This window comes from Lemur catta, chromosome 3 (assembly GCF_020740605.2).
Source record: "Lemur catta isolate mLemCat1 chromosome 3, mLemCat1.pri, whole genome shotgun sequence".
Taxonomy (NCBI): Eukaryota; Metazoa; Chordata; class Mammalia; order Primates; family Lemuridae; genus Lemur; species Lemur catta.
Genome location: NC_059130.1, coordinates 85,533,611 through 85,553,530, shown reverse-complemented (window position 1 = coordinate 85,553,530; position 19,920 = coordinate 85,533,611). Strand labels below are relative to the sequence as shown.

The 19,920-nt window shown below is 46.4% G+C and overlaps 3 protein-coding genes across 5 annotated transcripts in view; 2 read left to right on the top strand and 1 right to left on the bottom strand.

The window, feature by feature from the left end:
• MROH7 (maestro heat like repeat family member 7) overlaps positions 1 to 4,587 on the top strand; it is a 49,498-nt gene extending 44,911 nt beyond the window's left edge. The window contains exons 22-24 of the mRNA XM_045547938.1: positions 1,095 to 1,197; positions 3,690 to 3,752; positions 4,272 to 4,587. Coding sequence (XP_045403894.1) covers positions 1,095 to 1,197; positions 3,690 to 3,752; positions 4,272 to 4,516 — 411 coding nt within the window. The 3' untranslated portion in view covers positions 4,517 to 4,587. The remainder of the gene's footprint in view (positions 1 to 1,094; positions 1,198 to 3,689; positions 3,753 to 4,271) is intronic.
• A 4,537-nt stretch (positions 4,588 to 9,124) lies between these two features.
• The window catches only part of TTC4 (tetratricopeptide repeat domain 4), a 21,035-nt gene continuing 10,239 nt past the window's right edge, over positions 9,125 to 19,920 (top strand). For 2 of the 3 annotated variants that reach the window (XM_045547940.1, XM_045547942.1), the window contains exons 1-5: positions 9,125 to 9,341; positions 9,942 to 10,059; positions 11,104 to 11,265; positions 14,628 to 14,705; positions 16,345 to 16,469. In XM_045547940.1, coding sequence (XP_045403896.1) covers positions 9,231 to 9,341; positions 9,942 to 10,059; positions 11,104 to 11,265; positions 14,628 to 14,705; positions 16,345 to 16,469 — 594 coding nt within the window. In that variant the 5' untranslated portion in view covers positions 9,125 to 9,230. The remainder of the gene's footprint in view (positions 9,342 to 9,941; positions 10,060 to 11,103; positions 11,266 to 14,627; positions 14,706 to 16,344; positions 16,470 to 19,920) is intronic. The other variant, XM_045547941.1, reaches the window with a different exon arrangement.
• LOC123635613 (40S ribosomal protein S4, X isoform-like) overlaps positions 18,239 to 19,920 on the bottom strand; it is a 27,520-nt gene continuing 25,838 nt past the window's right edge. The window contains exon 3 of the mRNA XM_045547943.1: positions 18,239 to 19,101. Within this exon, the coding sequence (XP_045403899.1) occupies positions 18,573 to 19,094 (522 nt within the window). The 5' untranslated portion in view covers positions 19,095 to 19,101 and the 3' untranslated portion in view covers positions 18,239 to 18,572. The remainder of the gene's footprint in view (positions 19,102 to 19,920) is intronic.

Sequence of the window (19,920 nt, the reverse complement as noted above, 5' to 3'; positions counted from 1 at the left end):
TCAATATAATACCTTCCCCAGTGCCATGGCAGGGTGGGATCATCTCTCAGGAGACCTACAGGGGAGCACCCTTGTCCTCGACTCCTGTGGAAGGGAGGGTGGGAGAGGAGTGGCAGACGGAAGTCAAGCCACAGCGTACCTTCAGCAGAGGTCTCTGCCAAATGGGGCTGGGGTCAGGTCTTTACACCCCTGTGTCCATCTGTCACTGGTTGCCTGCCACCCCAGGAAGGGACTCCACCTTGGGCCAGAGCTGGGGGAATAAATCCTTCCATATGAAGGGAGATGTGGGTGGGGTGTCCAGCACCCCGCACACCAATCTAACATAAATACACAGAGCAGCAGATTGTTACAGGATTGACACTGTTAGCAGTAATGCTCAAAGCCTCTGCAATCCAGGGTCTGATATTGTTATCATCACTTTACAGAGGGGAACAGAGGTCAGGAGTCAGTGTTTGGGCAGTGGCTGACTCAGATGCCTACAGTGGCCAGTGACTGGGCAGATAATCATGAGTGACATGGAAACACCGGGGCCCAAGCAATTGCAAGAGCCCAGGCCCCGCTGAAGGCTGGAGTGGAGAACTCCAGCTCAACATGCAGGCCCCTTGTGGCAGGTCCTCTGCTTTCCCAAGAAAAGCTAGAATCCTACATTTTTATAAGACTGATTAGCAATCAATTTAGCTTCTTTAAAACACTGTGCTGGTCACTGATCTGCAGGTTACTGAGACTTGTGGCCATCAGCCTGTGATCTCTGTATTAGACCCCTCTGGTTTCTCGGTTTCTTCTTTGCTCTCTATGATGTCAAAAGCTCTGCTCATATGAAGGTTGACCTTAGCTTTAAGAAGGAGTTAGTGACCTATTCATTCATTTGTTCACTCATTCATCTAACACTTTTTGGGCACCTGCTCCAAGCCAGGCCCTGTTCAGGGTGCTGGGGACTCTGAGTAAAGCTGCCCCTTCTCCTAGGGGAGCTGTAGAGGTTAGCAGAGATGTTTAGGAGGCAGGGGCCAGGGTCACCATTCCTAGCTTCGAGAGGGATGGATGGGTAATTAGTCCCTTTGAGGGCCTGGCACTTTGGGGTTTTCTCTCTGTCCCAGGTGAACACCTACCGAGACCATGCCTTCACATTCCTCAGCCAGAGCCTGGAGTACGCCAAGAACCCACGGGCCTCCCTCCGGAAGTCCTCGGTCATGTTCATAGGTAACCTGCCCTAGCACAACTAGTCCTGCTGCCAGGGCTCTGCTTGCTCTCCATTTTGCTGCCTCCCAGGCTGCCAGCCCTTCCAGCACCTGGGTGGATGCCTCCCCTTGGGTGCAAGACGTGGCCAGCAGACAGCCATGGTGCAAATTGGAATGTTCTTCCCCACTCTAAGATCATGGCTTAGGAAGTGGGCCACAGGCTGGATTCAGCCTGAAGTCTTTGCAGGGCATGACCTTGGCAACCGTGCGCAGCAGAACTGCTGCTCCCCACTCGAGTACAGCCTGAGCCCAAGCCCAGCAGGAGCCTGGGCAAATCCCCTGCCGACCGTGGCAGGAGGGGCCATGCAGCACAGTAGAAAGAGTCACGCAGAATCTCAGCTCCATGATCTTATCTGTGTGCGATCCCAACTGGGTCATTTATTCCCACTGAGCCTCAGTCTCCTCATCTGTAAGATGGGAACCAACTTCTATTTCACAGACTGGATGAGAATGTTTTTTGAAAGGTGAGGCCTGGCACGTGAAGGCGCTCAACGTTAGTCACCTGCATTCTATTCCCCACAATTCCAACCTCTGCCTTTCTGGAAAAGAACACGTAGCAGATTCCCCACTGCCCAGAATCCCCCCACAAGAGCCTTCTGACAGCATGCTGGGCCCGTCTCCTCCCAGCCACTCACCTCTCCCCAAATGACCACATATCCTTCACCAAAGACCAGGAAACCTTGTAAAGAGGCTTGGAGATGATACCATTTGTAAGGTGACGGTTCTTTTAGTACCTTTCTTTTTTTTTTTTTTTGAGACAGAGTCTCACTCTGTTGCCTGGGCTAGAGTGAGTGCCATGGCGTCAGCCTAGCTCACAGCAACCTCAAACTCCTGGGCTTCAAGCGATCCTACTGCCTCAGCCTCCTGAGTAGCTGGGACTACAGGGATGTGCCACCATGCCCGGCTAATTTTTTTTCTATATATATATATTTTTAGTTGGCCATATCATTTCTTTCTATTTTTAGTAGAGATGGGGTCTCACTCTTGCTCAGGCTGGTCTTGAACTCCTGACCTCGAGTGATCCACCCGCCTCAGCCTCCCAGAGTACTAGGATTACAGGCGTGAGCCACCGTGCCTCGCCCTCTTTTAGTACCTTTCCCCGATGCATCTGCTGTTTTTCATCCATTCAGTAACCCATCTGCCTATCCAGTGGTTTGATCCCCTACTCGGTGTCAGGCATGATGCTTCGGCTGGAAAAACAAAGAACCCTTCAGGAGGGGGTACAGGTGGGGGTGGGGTGGAGGCTGTGGCTGTTGGCATGGCCCATGTGGGGACAGAAGAGCACCTCCCAGGATGGGGGGCACCCCTCAGAATGTGGGGAGCAGCTTCTCACATGGAGTGACATCTATTCCCTACATGTTGATTTCTTTAAATCTTGCTACAAATTGATCACCTCTAAAATCATTAGTGTTTAGCACCCAGGAATCTTCTCTGTGCTGGGGTCTGTGCTGGGGAAATGAAGCTGAGTGGAGCCGGGATCTGCCTGTAGACGGCTCCCAGCACAGTGCAGTGACTCCTAACCCCTTTTGGGTTATGAGCCTTCTGGGAGAATTCTGAAGATGGTTGTGAACACTTTCCCTAGGGTTCAGAAATGCATACAATTTTGCATGTGACTTTAGGGTCCTCAGAGGCTGTCCCTCCCCCTCTCATCCCCCAGTGGATCTAAGGTGAAGAAACTTCTGGTCTGGCAGGAGATGAAGACTCATAAGTCACAAGTAAAATACAACACAGTATATACAGAGAAAAGCTCTCAGATGCTCTGGGAACCCAGAGAAGCACCTAACCTAGCTTGGGGGCAGGGGCAGGAAGGACTTCCTGAGGGAGCCCTTGTTAAATTGACTATTCAAGGACAGAAAGGAATTAGCCAGGTAAAGAAGCGAGGGAAAGGCCTTCTGAGAGGTCTAGCCTATTCAAGGACCTGCAGGTACCACGTGAGCCTGGCACGGGTGGGGAGCAGGGGAGGACCGAGTAATGTTGCCGAGGAGTCACTGGGAACAGAATCTTGACCCAGCACAGCTGAGTCTCGGCCTCTCCAGGGGCCCCACTACAGCCGTGCCTGACAGGTGCAAGGTGCTCCGGGTCCTGCATGTTATTGCTGCTCAAACTCCCTGCAGAGGTGGGCAGCAGAGGGAGCACTTCCCCGTGTCACAGATGAGGAAACTAAGGCCAAGCCTGCATAAGAGGCTAGCCTAGGGCTGTACTGGCAGAGTCAGCTGTAACCCAGATCCTGCCCCCATCTTGGGGACATCTCCGCCCACTGGACCAGCCATCTCTCCCAGGGCCCCTCTTGGGGAATCTGCCCCAGAGTCCAAATGAAGTTCTCCCTTTGTGTCCTCATTTATGGGGCTGGAGGACGGTGGGGACAGCTTCTCTGAGGAGGTCTGGTCCCAGAGTGGGATGTAGTGGGGTCAGATTCAGGAGAAGGATGCACTCAACTCTTGGATTATGCTCAAGGGTCCCTGGTCCCCTGCATGGAGAGCATAATGACAGAGGATCGTCTGGACGAAGTGAAAGCTGGTAAGTCATGCGCTGGGCTAGTGAGATTTCAGGGGTTATGAAGAATGAGTAGGATCACAGTGGGTGACAGGGACAGGGAAGGGGTGTGTCCAAGGCAGGGATTTTCAACTCGGTTCAGTTGTGCTCGTCTTTATCCAGGGTGAACAGTATTAGGAACCCAGAACTCACAGCCCCACCCTGGGAGAACTTACAAGCTCATTAAGAAAATGAGACCAAAATCTAGTTCAGGGCAAGTAGTTCAGACTCTTAAGTCAGGGGGAAGATTCATTTTGTAACTGGGGAGCTGAAGGAAGCATTGAAGGAGGCTGGAGGAGTTCAAGAAAGCTTCTTGGAGGAGGCAGTTTTGATTCAGGCTTTGAAAGATGTGAACAACTGGAAGGGCTGGGAGGAAGGGAGGTGAGGGGATTCTGAGCAGAGGGTGCCTAAAGCAAGGCATGGAGGTGGGAAGGAAGGATGAGATTTGAGACCCACATGGGGACCTGGTCTTAACACGTGGCCTCTCCCTGCCCTATGACCCAGCTCTGGAAAACTTGAGACACGACCCAGAAGCATCAGTGTGCATCTATGCAGCCCAGGCCCAGGACCACATCCTGGCCAGCTGCTGGCGGAACTCCTGGCCGCTGCCACACGGGGACCCGTGGGTGTGCGACCCGGCTGCCACACACTGCTGGAGCCCCAGCTGTGAGCACCTGCCCACCTCCCACCAGCGGCGTTCCTGGATCATGCAGGCACTGGGCTCCTGGAAGATGTCCTTGAAGCAGTGATGTCCCCGAGCCCCCAGCCATCCTCAGGGTGGCTAAGCCCCAGCTATGCTCACTATAAATGCCATGTGGCTCAGCTCTCCACCCTGAGCTTTTCCTCATGGGAGGTGCCCTGGGCTCTGGAGCAGCCGTCACTCTGCGCAACAAGCTGTGAGAGGAGCATGGCCTTCATTTGTTGACTCAGTCAACATTTACTGATGCACACAGGCTGTTTTGTCCACATTGCATAAATGGGGTAACAGGCTCAGAGAGGTGAAATGGCTTGCCCAAGGCCACACAGTAAGTCTGCTGGACGTTTCAGTTTCCCCTCCCCACATTACAAGAACAAAAGGAAATGATGATCTGGGGGGCCCTCGGGGGAAGGAAAGGAGAGGGAAAGAAGAGACACCCTCCCCACGCCCCTGCCCACAACGTCATGCATATGCTGAACACTGATCTCTGAGTCCCACCCTTGGGACTTTGCCCAGTCATTGGCCACCACTGATTCTAGCAATAGTTACTGAGCACCTAATTTAGACCAGGCCTGCTCTGGGTGCCGGGGATACACACATGAATGAGACCCAGCCCCAGACTCTGAGCAGTTCATAGCTGGATGCAGTGGTTCTCAACCAGGGGTGATTTTGACCCCCAGGGAATATTTAAAAAATGTCTGGAGGCCTTTCTGGTTGTTGCAACTTGGGGGAGGGTGTGTTATTATCATCTAACAGGTAGAGGCCAGTGGTACTGCTCAACACCCTACAATACAGACGACAGCCCCCACAACAAAGAATTATCCATCCTAAATTGTCAAAAGTGCCAAGGTTGAGGAACTTCGGCCGAAAGGAAGTATCAGAAGCATATAAAGACATCAACAGCACAGCAGGCCAGCATGTGGGCTGCGGAGTCCAGAGGAAGTACATGGCCAGCTGGGGTTTGGGGTGTCAGAGGAGGCTTCCTAGAGAAGAGACCCCCCCCAGGGGATTTGGAAAGATGACCACATGGTGAGAGTGTATGGAAGGGAACAGGGCACAGGTGACCAAGGACCAACTGCAGATATGTCGTCGTGCAATGGAGTCTAGAGGCGGGAAGGGTGCTAAGCAGGGGAGAGATGTAGGCAGATGTCTGCTTTAGAAAGCTCCCTCCTCATGGGGATACAGGAACCCCCAGGCACTGCTGTTGGGACAGTAGATTGGTGCAGCTATTCTGGACAGGAATCTGTCACTACTCTGTCATATTAAGTTTATGCATACCCATGAGCCAGCAGTTCCACTCATGGGCTCACATCTCGGGGGAATCTTCCATGGATCCATACAGAGAGATGGATGAGGAAGTCTATTGCTGCTCTTTGCAGGGTTGGGAAGAGGAGGCAGCCTGGGCGTCCATCCCCGGGGAGAGAATGTTGCTGTGGAGTCCTGTGCAGCGGTTAGAGAAGGGGGTACATGCAGCACCACACGTGGGACCCAAAACCCAGTGCTGAGTGAAAAAAGTATATAGTATGCACAAAAGCATCCACATTTTGCAAGAACACTTACAAACTGAAAAGACACATTAAAACACACTAGAATGGCTGAGTAGGGTGGGGGGCAAGGAGGGCTCTGGGGTACAGAATGGAAGAAATGGAAAGGGAAGCAGCAGATAGCTCACTCTGCAGTGGGGCGAAAGGGCTGGGTGGTGGGTGCACAGGAGCACAAACGGGGAGACCTGGCCAGACAGTGCCGAGGGAATGGTGGCCAGGCTGTGCAGTGTAGAATAGAGACCTGCGGGAGAGTGAGGAAGGGGAATTTCAGAACCTCGCGGTCGACAGGTTGGAGGAGGGAGAGGGAAGTGTTGAGGATGGCACCCAGGTTGCTGGATGGATGACTGAGCTAATGCGCCCCACATTGAGTGGTGAGCCCAGGACCAGGAGCAGGTCTGGGGTGCAGGGGAGGAGTTCAGTCTGGACATGGTGAGCTTGAGGGACTGTGCGACAAGGTAGTGGAGACAGACATGTGGTTGGCTGCTGCGATGGTCTGAATGTTTGCATCCCCCAAAATTCATTTGTTGAAATCCTAACCCCCAGGGTGATGGTGTGGGAGGTGGGGCCTTTGAGAGAGATTAGGGATTAGGGAATAGGTTTAGTGCTCTTATAAGAGAGACTCTAGAGAGCTCCCTCACCCCTTCCACCATGTGAGGACACAGTGAAAAGACGGCATCTATGACCAGGAAGCAGGCTTACCAGACACTGAATCTGCCAGGCCCTGATCCTGGATGTCCCAGCCTCCACATTTCTGTGAGAAATAAATGTGTGTTGTTTATGAACCACGAAGTCTGTGGTGTTGAGAGCTGCAGCCTGCACTGGGACGGGACTCAGGAGAGCGGTCTGAGAGGGAGACGGATTTGGTATTCATCTGCATACAGTGGGTGGGGTGGGACTCCCCTGGGAGAGTGTGTAGGGTGGGAAGAGACACAAGCCTCAGAAGCACCTACTTTAAGATCCTGCTGGGGATGAAGAACCCATGAAATTGACCATACAATCCAAAAAGTGGTAAACCAAGGCCTCGGGGATTCTGGGCCTGACTGAGATCAAGAAATAGGGGTGTTCCATTTGCACAACCCTTCCCATTACCAAGAATGCTCACAAATATTGCCTCCTTTGAGTCTCACCGAAGCCCTGTGGATTATGGGGAAGGCAGACTGGTTTTCTTGCCCACATTCTACAGATAAGGACAGAGCTTAAAGAGGGATGGCCTTGCCCAAGGGCACACAAGGGATCCCAGGGAAATGCGGGTCCCAAAGGTCTCCTGATGCCCATGCCCAAGCCCTTTCCAGCCAGAGACACTGCTGCTTTCATTGGCCGGAGCCCAGGTCTGGGGTGGCCCTGGCAAATGACAACTGCTGTATTCCAGGTCTGGGTGCCTTGGAGCACAGCAGAGGCTGATTGGCTCAGTTATTGGCCAAGGTCCCTAAGTAATCTTGAGTTGCAAGGTTCACAGAGCACTGAGCTAGTCAGTTCTTTGTTGTTACCCCCAAAATGGGTTTGTACCTCACAATGTTCTTAAAGGATTCAAATGGAAAAAAATGGAAGCAGAAGGACTCTGTAGGCTCTGCACTGAAGAAAGGGAAAGATAATGAACAGGAGAATAAGGAAGGGAAGCAGGGCTGGAAGACGAAGTGTGGAAATGGAGGTTTGAATTTGGAGGGAAGGGAGCACCTGGACCAGGAGTTCTGCTGGGAGTGGGAGAATCAGAAGGGAGAAGACAGAGTCCTGGCACTCGAAGGCTCAAGGTCCCTCACGCATCATTCTTAGCCCTGCAGTCTCCCTCATCCCCATATCAAAAAATGACCAAGCTGCCAGCTCCAGTGCTGGGCTCCAGCTCTCTTCTTCTTTGGTCTCTCACCAGCAGCCCCCCTGACCCCCATCAATCCTTCACCTGGCAGCCCAGGCAGGCCTTCCGAAGACAAAGGTGCTCCTAGCTTCCCTCCCCTTAGGTCATTTCAGTGGCTCCTGTCCTCAGCAAGATAAAGGCCAATGGGGCAGGCAGGCCTTCTGGCTCCCCCACATCTTGCTGGCCACACCTCTTAACTCTTACAGTACCCAGCACAACAGGTTGGTGCACACCTCCATGCCTCTGCACATGGGCCCCCCTGCCTAAAATGCCCAGCTTCCATCTGCAGAGACCCTCCTCAGCTCTGCTCTCAGCTCTGCATCACCTTCTATGTGGAATCTTTCTGAATCCCGCCCCTCTGTGCCTCCACTGAGCAGACCTGTGACCCAACTCAGGTTTAGATCAGTCTGCTTCCTGTCTGCTGTTTGTTCTAGACCAGGCTAGGAGCTCCCCAAGGCTGTAGCACTGGTGCGGGGTCCTGCAGCCTTTTGCTGGGGAGTAGGGTGGCTGCAGGAAGCCACAGTGGCTGGGTGACCGAGCCTGCTGCACCTGGACTGGAGACCCTGTTTCCAGCGCAGCCACGGGGGTTACTGAGGTGGCTATGTTCAGAAATAGGGGTCACATCAGTCATTTCTTTCCTCAAAACTCTCCAAAAGGCCCATCCCACTCTGAGGAAAAGCCAAGTCCTCACAACCACAGCCCCTTTATCCCTCCCACCTTGTCATCTATTCGCCCCCTTCCTCTCACCTGGCCAGCCACACTGGCGCCCTCACTGCCCCACAGCATGGCCCTGCTCCCGCCTCGGGGCTCGTCCTGCCTGGTCCCCGTCTGGGGAAGAGCATTCCCTCCCAGGCCTCTTGCCTTTGTGCTTGGAAGCCTGCCCACCCTGTTTAAAACTGTCCCCGACAGCTCTTGCTACGACCTTACAAACTCTTGTATCTCATCTGTTCAGTGTCTCTCTCCCACCACCTTAGCAACTCCTAAAGGGCCTGGATTTTATCTGCTTTGTCCACCATCGTGTACACGGAGACTAGGCCAGGCCAGGAACACAGAGGAGCTTAGTATGTGTTGACGAGCTAACAAATGAGGGAACGAAGCGTGCGTTTTGTGGGGTTTGGGTTTATCCACTACTCCAAAAGCATTCGGGGCGGGCGGGGCTGAGGCTCCGCCAAGTGCCGTCTAGGGCGGGGCGGGGCGGGGGGCGGTGCTTGTCCGGGGAAGGGTGGGGTCTGCCGGCCACGCCCCCAGGCCGGCGGAACCCGAGGCGCGCGGGCGGGAGCAGCACGGAAGACCGAGGGAAGGACGCTCGCGCCGCCGGAAAGAGCCGCTCTGTTCACTGCGCCGGGACCCGGACAGGAGGGCCGGCGGCAGCTATGGAGCGGTCTGAGCCGGACGTTGCTTCGGACGACGCCATGGACTCGTTCCTGGAAAAGTTCCGGAGCCAGCCTTACAGCGGCGGCTTCCACGAGAATCAGTGGGAGGAGGTGGGCGGTCCCGGGGGCTCAGCACGTGTGTGGGGGCGTCGTCCGGACTTCGGAGGTTCCCCGGCTTGAGGCGCCTCTCTCACCCTCAGATCCCTGGCGCTGCCAGCGGATGAGTGGTTGCTAGTTGACTATTAAAAATTGGCCTTTAGGTTTTGAGGGGCTTTTTAAGCTATGGGAACGTTTAAGAGTCTAGGTTTTAGAGCTGTACCTGAGGCTCCACCACTTACTGGCTCTGATACGGGTCACTTCTCTGAGCCCGTTTCCTCGTCTGTAAAATTACCCTAACTGTAGAATCAATCTTGTAGGCAAACGAGTGGCAAACATGAAATAAGATGGTGGGTAAAATGCCAGGAATGTAAGGGTGCTTGATTAATGGTAATTACCACCGCTCTTGTAGCATGTGAGAACTGAAGGAATCATTAGAGAGCGTTATCCTACACTCTCATTTTACAGAAGAGCAACTGAGGCCAGGATGGGTACAGCCAATCATGATAATTTGCAAGTCATGATGAGTAAGAAAACTTTGATAATGAGCCGTGGCATTGGATCTGCTCAATAGAAAATCTTATTCATGTAGTTCATTCTCTTAATAATCTCCAGGAATTCGAAAAGGTTCCCCTGTTTATGAAGAAAGCACCATCAGAAATTGATCCCAAGGAGAATCCTGACTTGGCGTGCCTCCAGTCAATTATTTTTGATGAGGAGCGATCTCCAGAAGGTATCTTCCCTAACATTTTTGTATCACAGTTGAGTTGAGATAAAGCATGAGTCTGAAAGGTTCTGATTGATACAAGAAGTAGTTAGCCTGAGCTAACTTGTCACTATTTATTCCATACATACTTCTTTGAATACCTACTAAATGCTAGGCATTGGGGATACAGGGGTGAATAGGACATTTCCTGCCTTCAAAGGTCAGGCTCCAGTGAAAAGCCAAATTGCCCCAAAGAATAAAGACGACGTGTGATAAGTGCCAACATGTAGCTGTATACTATAGCTGTAGTGTGTGCTGTTGGAATTCTTAAGGGGCAGGAGTGAGCTCATAACAGATTTCGACATTTGAGCTGAATCTTAACAACTTTGGAGGCTCTTACTAGAGTGATGAGGGAAATTTGCACTCCAGAGAATGAAACAACATAAGCAAAAGCAGAAGTGTAATTCTCCTCCCTGTTCTTCAGTAATTAAAACAAAAAAAGTCCTTTCTTCAAGAGCTAGGATAGGTATACTTTTTTCCTTTACACTTCTTATTTTTGTAAGCACTTAGTAATCTCCCTCATAAGGTATTTGGAATTAGCATGACTTTGTTTCTCCATGTTGATACCTATTTTTATCATAGCATTAATTTTTAGTTTTCTTTCCCTATTGGTTTCTTTCTTTGGTTTATCATATATAACATTGCATGATTTAGAATCTTTTTGAGACAGAGTCTTGCTCTGTTGCCCAGGCTAGAGTGCCCTGGTGTCAGCCTAGCTCACATCAACCTCAAACTCCTGAGCTCAAGAGATCCTCCTGCCTCAGCCTACTGAGTAGCTGGGACTACAGGCACTTGCCACCTGCCTGGCTAATTTTTTCTATTTTTAGTAGAGATGGGGTCTCGCTCTTGCTTAGGCTGATCTTGAACTCCCGAGCTCAAGCAATCCTCCCACCACCTAGGCCTCCCAGAATGCTCGGATTACAGGGATGAGCCACCACGCCTGGCCTCAGAATCTATTTTTAATGAGCCTTTTAAAAAGTAGGAAATAGTGATTATTTCTCTTCTTTGCAGAACAAGCCAAGACCTATAAAGATGAGGGCAATGATTACTTTAAAGAAAAAGACTATAAAAAAGCTGTGATTTCTTACACTGAAGGATTAAAGAAGAAATGTGCAGATCCTGATTTGAATGCTGTCCTTTATACCAACCGGGCAGCAGCACAGTACTATCTGGGTAATGTACTTCATTATTAAGTGCTTTCTAAAGAATTAACTTTTGATAAAAGCCAGTGTGATGGCTGGTGGAGGATTTGACAGTATCAGAGGGCTGTTTATCCCAGAATCCTAGACTAAGGATAGTTTACTCTAATTGAACTCTGATCTTTCAGGTAGACTTGGTAAAAAGGGAAACATGAAAGGTTGTGTAATTATTACCTTCTGAACCAAAAATGTGACTTAGTCACTCTAGTAAGGTATTTGATGTATGAGTCAGTAGAATCTGAGATTTTTGAGCCCAAATGCTTCTCTATCAGAAAATGTTTTTTCTAGCCTATTATCCTCTTTTCAATAATGCTAGAAGGATTAAGGCCATAGAGATATTTGGGTGAGAAAAACTGTGTTAATCTAAGGGAGAATTTCTTGGAGAGTATTCTGCCGGACTCTTGAAGTAAAAAATATTTCTTGGATAAGGAAGTTTAGAAAATGCTGCTTCTTTGTTGGAGATTTGCAGAGGTAACCTACAACAAAGAATCTTACCCTGGGTTTCTCAAGTTTTTTCAGCTTCCTCTTCAGTTAACACTAACATCATGCAGGGCTGTTCCACAGATGTGACTTTGGGAAGTGCTGATTATTTGAGTGGTATTATTGCTGGTGACATGTTAGACCTGTGTTTCTTATCACACAGTTTAGAGAGGACCTGGGAGTGACTTTGGCATTTTTGAAGGGCAGGTGTGCTGAAATTTCATAACATCATGCCTTGGTATGGTCCTGTGTGTTGAATATTCAATGGACCTTTTCAGTCTGGGAACTAATGTTTCCAGGAAATTTTCTTGAATTAATATTTTTCTTCTTTCTTCTTACTCTGTTTTCTCTTTTTGGAAATTCTGGCTGCTGGTGCTTTGGGAACGAAGTAGGGGAAAGGGCTAAGGGCTCAATATTTAGTATTTCCTTTGCTGAATTACCAATATGCATGGAGATCTCCATCCAGAGATGTATTGTTTTATTGTCTGCATAGAATAAACCTCCAGTCTATGGGAAAGAAACGGGTCTCTGCCACAGCAGAGGGGTAGGGAATGTGGGAATCTGATTGCTTCTTAAGTAGAATGTCAAATCACCTTAACCCGCACTCGCTCCCGCCCCTACTTCCAGAGGTACCTGTTGCCATCCAATTCTGAGTCCTGAGTCTTAAGTCCTTCATAGTTACTGTAGGATACCTTAGTAGCTTTTGGGCTTTCCCTCTGCTGGCTTAGAATTGTATTTTCTCAGGCCTGATATGTCAGTTAGTTCTTGTCCCTTTGTTTTCCTTCTAGTTTTTAAAATGTATTCTGTGTTCTTCTCATTCTCTTTGTCTCTTTGGGTTTATGTCTTTTGGTGGGGTGGGGGCGGGATTTGAGTTAAATGTATGTGTTCAGTCTATCTCCTTTAACCAGAAGTTGGATCTCTTTTATATACATTTATTTTCCTTATAGTTGAGATGCTGCAGTTCTTCCAGTTTTGTATTCAGTTTTTTCACTTCGTTTTACTTTAATTTTTATTTAATAGAGATAGGGTCTTGCTCTGTCACCAAGGCTGGAGTGCAGTGGTGCAATCACAGCTCATTGGAGCCTCAAACTCCTGGGCTCAAGCGATCCTCCAGCCTCAGCCTCCTGAGTAGCACCTAGAACTACAGATGTACGCCACCATGTCCGGCTAATTTCTTTTTTATTTTTTGTAGAGATGGGGGGTCTCATTTGAGGCCCAGGCTGGTCTCAAATTCCTGGCCTCAAGCAGTGTTCCCACCTTGGCCTCCCAAAGTGCTGGGATTATAGGCATGAGCCACCACACCAGCCTCAATTAATTTTATAACAAACAATTTTACCTTTAATTAAAAATTATTTCTGGTTACTATTTTAGTAGCTACATAAAGTTACATCATATGGACATAACACTGTTTACACTATTTGCTTTATTATTCTATTATGGAATATATATAGTCTGCTTTTAGATTTTTAAAATAATGCAAAAATGAACAAAGTTATAAAAATTTTCCAATAACTTTGATGATTATTTAGGCCAAAGCAGTATTGGCAAAGTGCCTCACAGGCCATATCTGCATCTCCTGCCCCCCCACCCCACAGCTTGGCATGAACTAAAAATGTTTCTTATCTTACATTTTTAAACCATTGTAAAGTAATAAAACAAGAATGTGTGGTAGAATACACATGGCCTGCAAAACCTAAAATATTTGTCTGGCCCTTTAGGGAAAAATTTTGCCAACCCCTAGGCTAGAATTATAGAAGGTAAATACTAAACCATTAAGTAATACTTACAGTATAAACCAGAAAGCAAATGTCTCCCTCATGTCCTCCTAGTTTAGATAACTGGTGTGTGTGTGTGATTGCATACCTTTTTTTAAATGCATTTACAAATATATATCTGTGTATGTGTGTTTCTGTATATTTGGTTTTTTTGTTTTACAAAAATAGGCTCATAGTATACACATGGAATAACTAAAACAATATAGCACAGACATCCTACCATATTTCTTACAGGCAGATCTATCTCATTCTTTTTAATGACTGCATAGTATTCAATAGTATGGATTTATCTTAATGTATTTAATCATTACTAAATTGAGGATATTTGGATTATTTCCAGCTTTTCACAATTAAAAGTAATGCTACAGTTAACATGCTTTTGCATTTATCCTTGCACATTTATACAGATATTTAAGGATAATTTCCTATTGGGTCAAAGTGTATGTACAGGCCGGGTGTGGTGGCTAATGCCAGTAATCCTAGCACTTTGGGAGGCCAAGGCAGGAGGATCACTTGAGGTCAGGAGTTCAAGACCAGCCTGAGTGAGACTTCATCTCTACAAAAAATAGAAAAATTAGCTGGGTGTGGTGGCTTACACCTATAGGCTGAGGCAGGAGCATTGCTTGAGCCCAGGAGTTTAAGGTTGCAGTGAGCTATTATGACACCACTGCACTCTAACCCTGGCAACAGAATGAGACTGTTTCAAAAAAAAAAAAAAGTGCATGCTAAGTTGCTCTCTGATTTACCCCATGTGCTCTTTTTCCATATCTTCACCAATACTGGATATTATCTGTCTTTAATTTTTAGCAATTTCATGTTAATTTTAATTTCCTAATCATGAGTGGTATTGAACATCTTTTCATGTGCTTACTAGCCTTTATAGTTCCTGTATGGTTTGCCTTAATAAACATTTCTAAGGCTCCTGATGAACACAACTATTAATATATTTTTCTAAAAACAGTTGCTCTGATTTATATTTCTCCAGGATTATTCAAGGGTGTTTTTTTCACTACACACAAAATTTTGCAAACATTTTGATCTCAAAACTTGTTCTCTCTTTTACTAAATGGTGTTTTGTTAGGCAATTTTCGTTCTGCTCTCAACGATGTGACAGCTGCCAGAAAGCTAAAACCCTGCCACCTCAAAGCAATAGTAAGAGGTAAGTCTTGTAGAACTACACTATGATTGTCATTATGGGAAAGCGATTACTCACTGCACCAAAAATTGACATTTAAAGCTTTGATATTAAGGTGCTGGGATACTAATGAAGTCACCTTATTTTTGAAATCTTGATATTAAGTTCTTATTCCTTATCAACAGCAACATGCCACTTTTAAAAGAATAACCCAAAGAATGATCTGTTTATATTTTAAGAATTCATAGAGAAATTGAAACTCCTCATTTTAAATTAATTAAAACAAAGCAGTTCCAAAAGCCACATTCTAATTTTTTTTTCCAAATTAGCTGATTGAAAGGTGAAATCTTTAAATGTCATGCTAATGTTAATTAAAAGATAAGTTGTGGGACCTTTGCTGGTAACTCTGATGCTGAGATGTTCACAGATTTTTTCTCTTGTAGTCTGACCTTTCCATGTAATAATAGTGCTTTTATTACTTTTATACTTCACCTTTTCTTTGAGAATCTCGTAGGTGCTTTGCAAACTTTAATTTATTCATCACATATTAATCTTCCCTACATCCCCATGGACCTGCTTAAAATGCTTTATTGACGTTATGCCTCTTTAGATGTTCACGGTTAGGGGTAGTAAGTAGACCCACATCCCTCAGCTGTAGGGAAAGAAGTTATTGAACAAAGATTGGCAGATAAATTGAGTGTAGTCCTGTGGAATTAGCCTCAGGTTGGAATTGTATAATCGTTGATCCAATTGTTAGTTTTGCTTTACAATGTAATCTTGGTAAGACACCCACTCTGAGTATCATTTTACTCATCTCTGGAAGATGGGGTTAGGTTCTGTTGATATCTAAGCCCTTACTATTCTGATATTTTACAATTCTGTGGAAAGCCTAAAGAGGGTAACTGGAGAAAAATGAACCTGAGTACATTTTTAAAATTAATTAATTAATTAATTTTAAATTTAAGGACAAGGTCTCATGCTGTTGCCCAGGCTGGATTGCAGTGGCATGATCATAGCTCACTGCAGCATTGAACTCCTGGGCTTATTAGGCAGTCTTCTTGCCTTAGCCTCCTAAGAAGCTGGGACTACACGCATGAGCTACCATACCTGGCCTAAAAAAATTCTTACTAGGAAGGAGAGGCAGCTTAAACTGGTAGCCATAAAGAACAAAATTAGGAGAGACCTAATGTCTTTGGTCTTGCCACTACGTTGGTAAGTGGCTGAGGCATATTCTTTCTGTCTCTATTTTAAAAATCATCTGAGATGGGCTTTATTCTTCCTATTTACAGATGAGGAACCTGAAGCTCAGAGACACTTGGTCCTTTGTCTAAGGTCTGGCTGGTAAATGACATAGACAGATTTCCATGCCAGATCTGATTCCAAAGCTTGTCCTCTTTGCCACTAGGCTGTAGCCGTCCCTACTTTAAGAGTCCTTAATGCCAGGGAGGCATAGGATTTTTGAGCTGAATGGGACCTAGGGGTCTTTCTGATCTAGCATACAAAAAATATTCTTCCTTGTCTGGGGACCGTAGTGTAAGGGGCATTATCTTCCGTGTTCTCGTCAGGGTGCTGGCTGGCAGCTGGTGGGTGTGGGAGGTCCTGCTCAAGATAAGTTCTTTCCATGCATGTTTTTCTTGGATCTTAAGGGTTCTGAGTTCTGCAGGTGCCTTATGCCATCTGGAACTGAAACACTTTGCTGAGGCTGTGAACTGGTGCGATGAGGGGCTGCAAATAGATGCCAAAGAGAAGAAGCTTCTGGAAGTGAGGGCTAAAGCAGACAAGCTGAAGGTTTGTGAAAGTCAGCAGCTAATTGGCATTTGCTAATTAGCATTAATTATCATTTTCCAGATTATGTCTCTCAGGTCATCCTAAATTTTTTCTTTAAAATTTGTTTCTTTTCTGGGAGGCCGAGATGGGTGGATCGTTTGAGTTCGAGACTGGCCTGAGCAAGAGCAAGACCCCATCTCTACTAAAAATAGAAAGAAATTAGCTGGACAACTAAAAATATATAGAAAAAATTAGCCAGGCATGGTGGCGCATGCCTGTAGTCCCAGCTACTCGGGAGGCTGAGGCAGGATTGCTTGAGCCTAGGAGTTTGAGGTTGCTGTGAGCTAGGCTGACGCCACAGCACTCTAGCCTAAGTGACAGAGTGAAACTCTGTCTCAAAAAAAAAAAAACTTTGTTTCTTGGCTGGGCATGGTGGCTCATGCCTGTAATCCTAGCACTCTGGGAGGCTGAGGCAGGAGGATCACTTCAGCTCAGGAGTTCAAAACCAGCCTGAGCAAGAGCAAGACCCCATCTCTGTTAAAAATACAAAAATTAGCCAGGCATTGTGATGTTTGCCTGTACTCCCAGCTACTCGGGAGGCTTAGGCAGGAGAATCACTTGAGCCCAGGAGTTTGAGGTTGCAGTGAGCTAGGATGACACCACAGCACTCTACTCAGGGCAATGGAGTGAGACTCTGTCTCAAAAAAAAAACCAAAAAACAACAAAAAACTCCAACAAACCCTGGAGAAGGAAGAGAATCTGATTTCTAGAGTTGCCACATTCTTTATAGTATCTAGTTTTCAACAAAAAAAACCACAAGACATGCAAAAGAACAAGAAAATATGGCCCATACAAAAGCAGGTGGGGCAATAGAAACTGCCCTTGAGAAAGCCCAGACATGGGATGACTTACTAGGTGAAGCTTTAAACGAGCTAATTTAAATATGTTCTAAGAATGAAAGGAAAGAGTATCTAAAGAACTCTAAAAGAAAGTATAAGGACAAAGTCTCACCACATAGAGAATATCAATAAAGAGAAATTGTTAAAAAGAACCTAATAGAAGTTCTCTAGTTGAAAAATACAATAGCTGAAATGAACAATTCACTAGCGGGGCTCAACAGCAGATCTGAGCAGACAGAAAAAAGAATGAATAAACTTGAAGATAGATCAGTTGAGATAATCCAGTCTGAGAAACAGAATGAAAAAAGAATAAAGAAAGATGAATGAAGAGAGGCTTATAGGATGCTATCATGCATACAAAGTAAGGCATAATGAAGGAGGAGAGAAAGGGGCAAAAGAATATTTGAAGAAATAATGACCAAAAACTCCCAAAGTTTGATGAAAAACAGTAATCTATACATGCAAGAAGTTTGACAGACTGCAAGTAGAATAAACTTAAAGCAGTCTACACCTAGACATATCATTAACTGTTCAAAGACAAAAAGAAAAAAGAAAATCTTAAAAGCAGTAAGAGGAAAATGATTCTTCATATATAAAAGATCCTCAATAAAACTAACAGCTGATTTCTCATTGGAAACCATGAAAGCCAAAAGGTAATGAAGTGACATATTTAAAATTCTGAAAGAAAAAGACTTGTCATCCAAGAATTCTGTACCCAGCAAACCTATCCTTCAAAACATGAAAGAGAAGTAAAACTATTTATAGATGATGTGACCTTGCATATAGAAAATCTTGAGGGATCCTCTAAACAACTATTGGAAGTAATAAACAAGCTCAGCAAGCTTGTAGGATACAATATCAGTATAAGAAAATCAATTATATATTATAGACTTTTTTATCACTTAATCTTTTATTAAGTACAAACACCCTTTTAACATGTCACCTAGAGACCATTTCAGCCACTGCTCTGTTTGGCTGCCAGTCTCTTATCCCTCTCTTCAGCAATGGTGAGGCGGATACCTTTCCCTCGGGGAAGAGAAATCCATGGTTTGTTGCCTTTGCCAATAACAAAAATGTTGGAGAGCCTAGTGGCAAAGCTGTTGCCATTGGCATCTTTCACGTGAACCACATCAAAAGACCCAGGATGTCTTTTTCTGTTGGTGATTACACCAATTCTTCCCAGGTTAGCACCTCCAGTCACCATACACATGTTACTAGTGTCAACTTACTTGATGAAATCAGTAATCTTGCCAGTCTCCAAATCAATCTGAATGGTATTCACTTTGATGAGTGGATCAGGATAGCGGATGGTGCGAGCATCATGGGTCACCAGATGAGGGATTCCTTTTGTGCCCACGAAGATTTTCCTCACTTTGCACAGCTTGTACTTGGCCTCTTCAGGTGTGATACGATGAACAGCAAAGCGACCCTTGGTGTCATAAATCAGATGGAAATTCTCTCCAGTCTTGTCAGTGCTGATGACATCCATAAACCCAGCAGGATAGGTTATATCAGTTCGGACCTTGCCATCAATCTTAATGAACCGCTGCATGCAGATCTTCTTCACTTCATCTCCTGTCAGGGCATACTGAAGCCTGTTTCTTAGGAAAATGATGAGTGGGAGACACTCTCTCAGCTTGTGGGGACCAGTGGATGGATGAGAAGCAAACATACCGGTCAATTCATCCAGCATCCCATGCTTTGGAGCTGCCACATGCTTCAGATGTTTCTTGGGACTGCGGGCCATAGCTGCGCTAGGAACGGAAAGAGTATAGACATTTTTTTAATGGCAATAGGATCTTGCTCTGTCATCCAGACTGGAGTACAGTGGCTTGATTATAGTTCACTGCAGCCTCCAACTCTTAGGCTCAAGTGATCCTCCCACCTCAGCCTCCTGAATAGCTGGGACTGTAGGCACACACCATGGCACCTGGCTAATTTTTTATGTTTTTGTATGAGATTGACTGTAAAGAGGCATGAAGGAAGGTTCTTTTTTTTTTTTTTTTTTGAGACGGAGTCTTGCTCTGTTGCCCTGACTAGAGTGCCATGGCATCAGCCTAGCTCACAGCAACCTCAAACTCCTGGGCTTAAGCAATCCTTCTGCCTCAGCCTCCCAAGTAGCTGGGACTACAGGCATGCACCACCATGCCCGGCTAATTTTTTCTACATATATTTTTAGTTGTCTGGATAATTTCTTTCTATTTTTAGTGGAGACGGGGTCTCGCTCTTGCTCAGGCTGGTCTCGAACTCCTGACCTTGAGTGATCTTCCCGCGTCAGCCTCCCAGAGTGCTAGGATTACAGGCGTGAACCACCGTGCCTGGCTGATGAAGGAAGTTTCTAAGGGTGGAAAGATTCTCTACCTTGATTAGAGTGTTGGGCACCTAGGTGTATACATTTGTCAAAACTTGTCAAACTGTACACTTAAAATCTGTAAATTATACTTCAGTAAAGTTGATTTAAAAAAAGGAAACCCAACAGTTCAGGGTTCCTCTGAATTGGCAGACATCCCACATTATGTGGTCTGCTGAGATCCCAAATTTCAGGTAAGACAGCATGAAGCTGCATTCTGTGA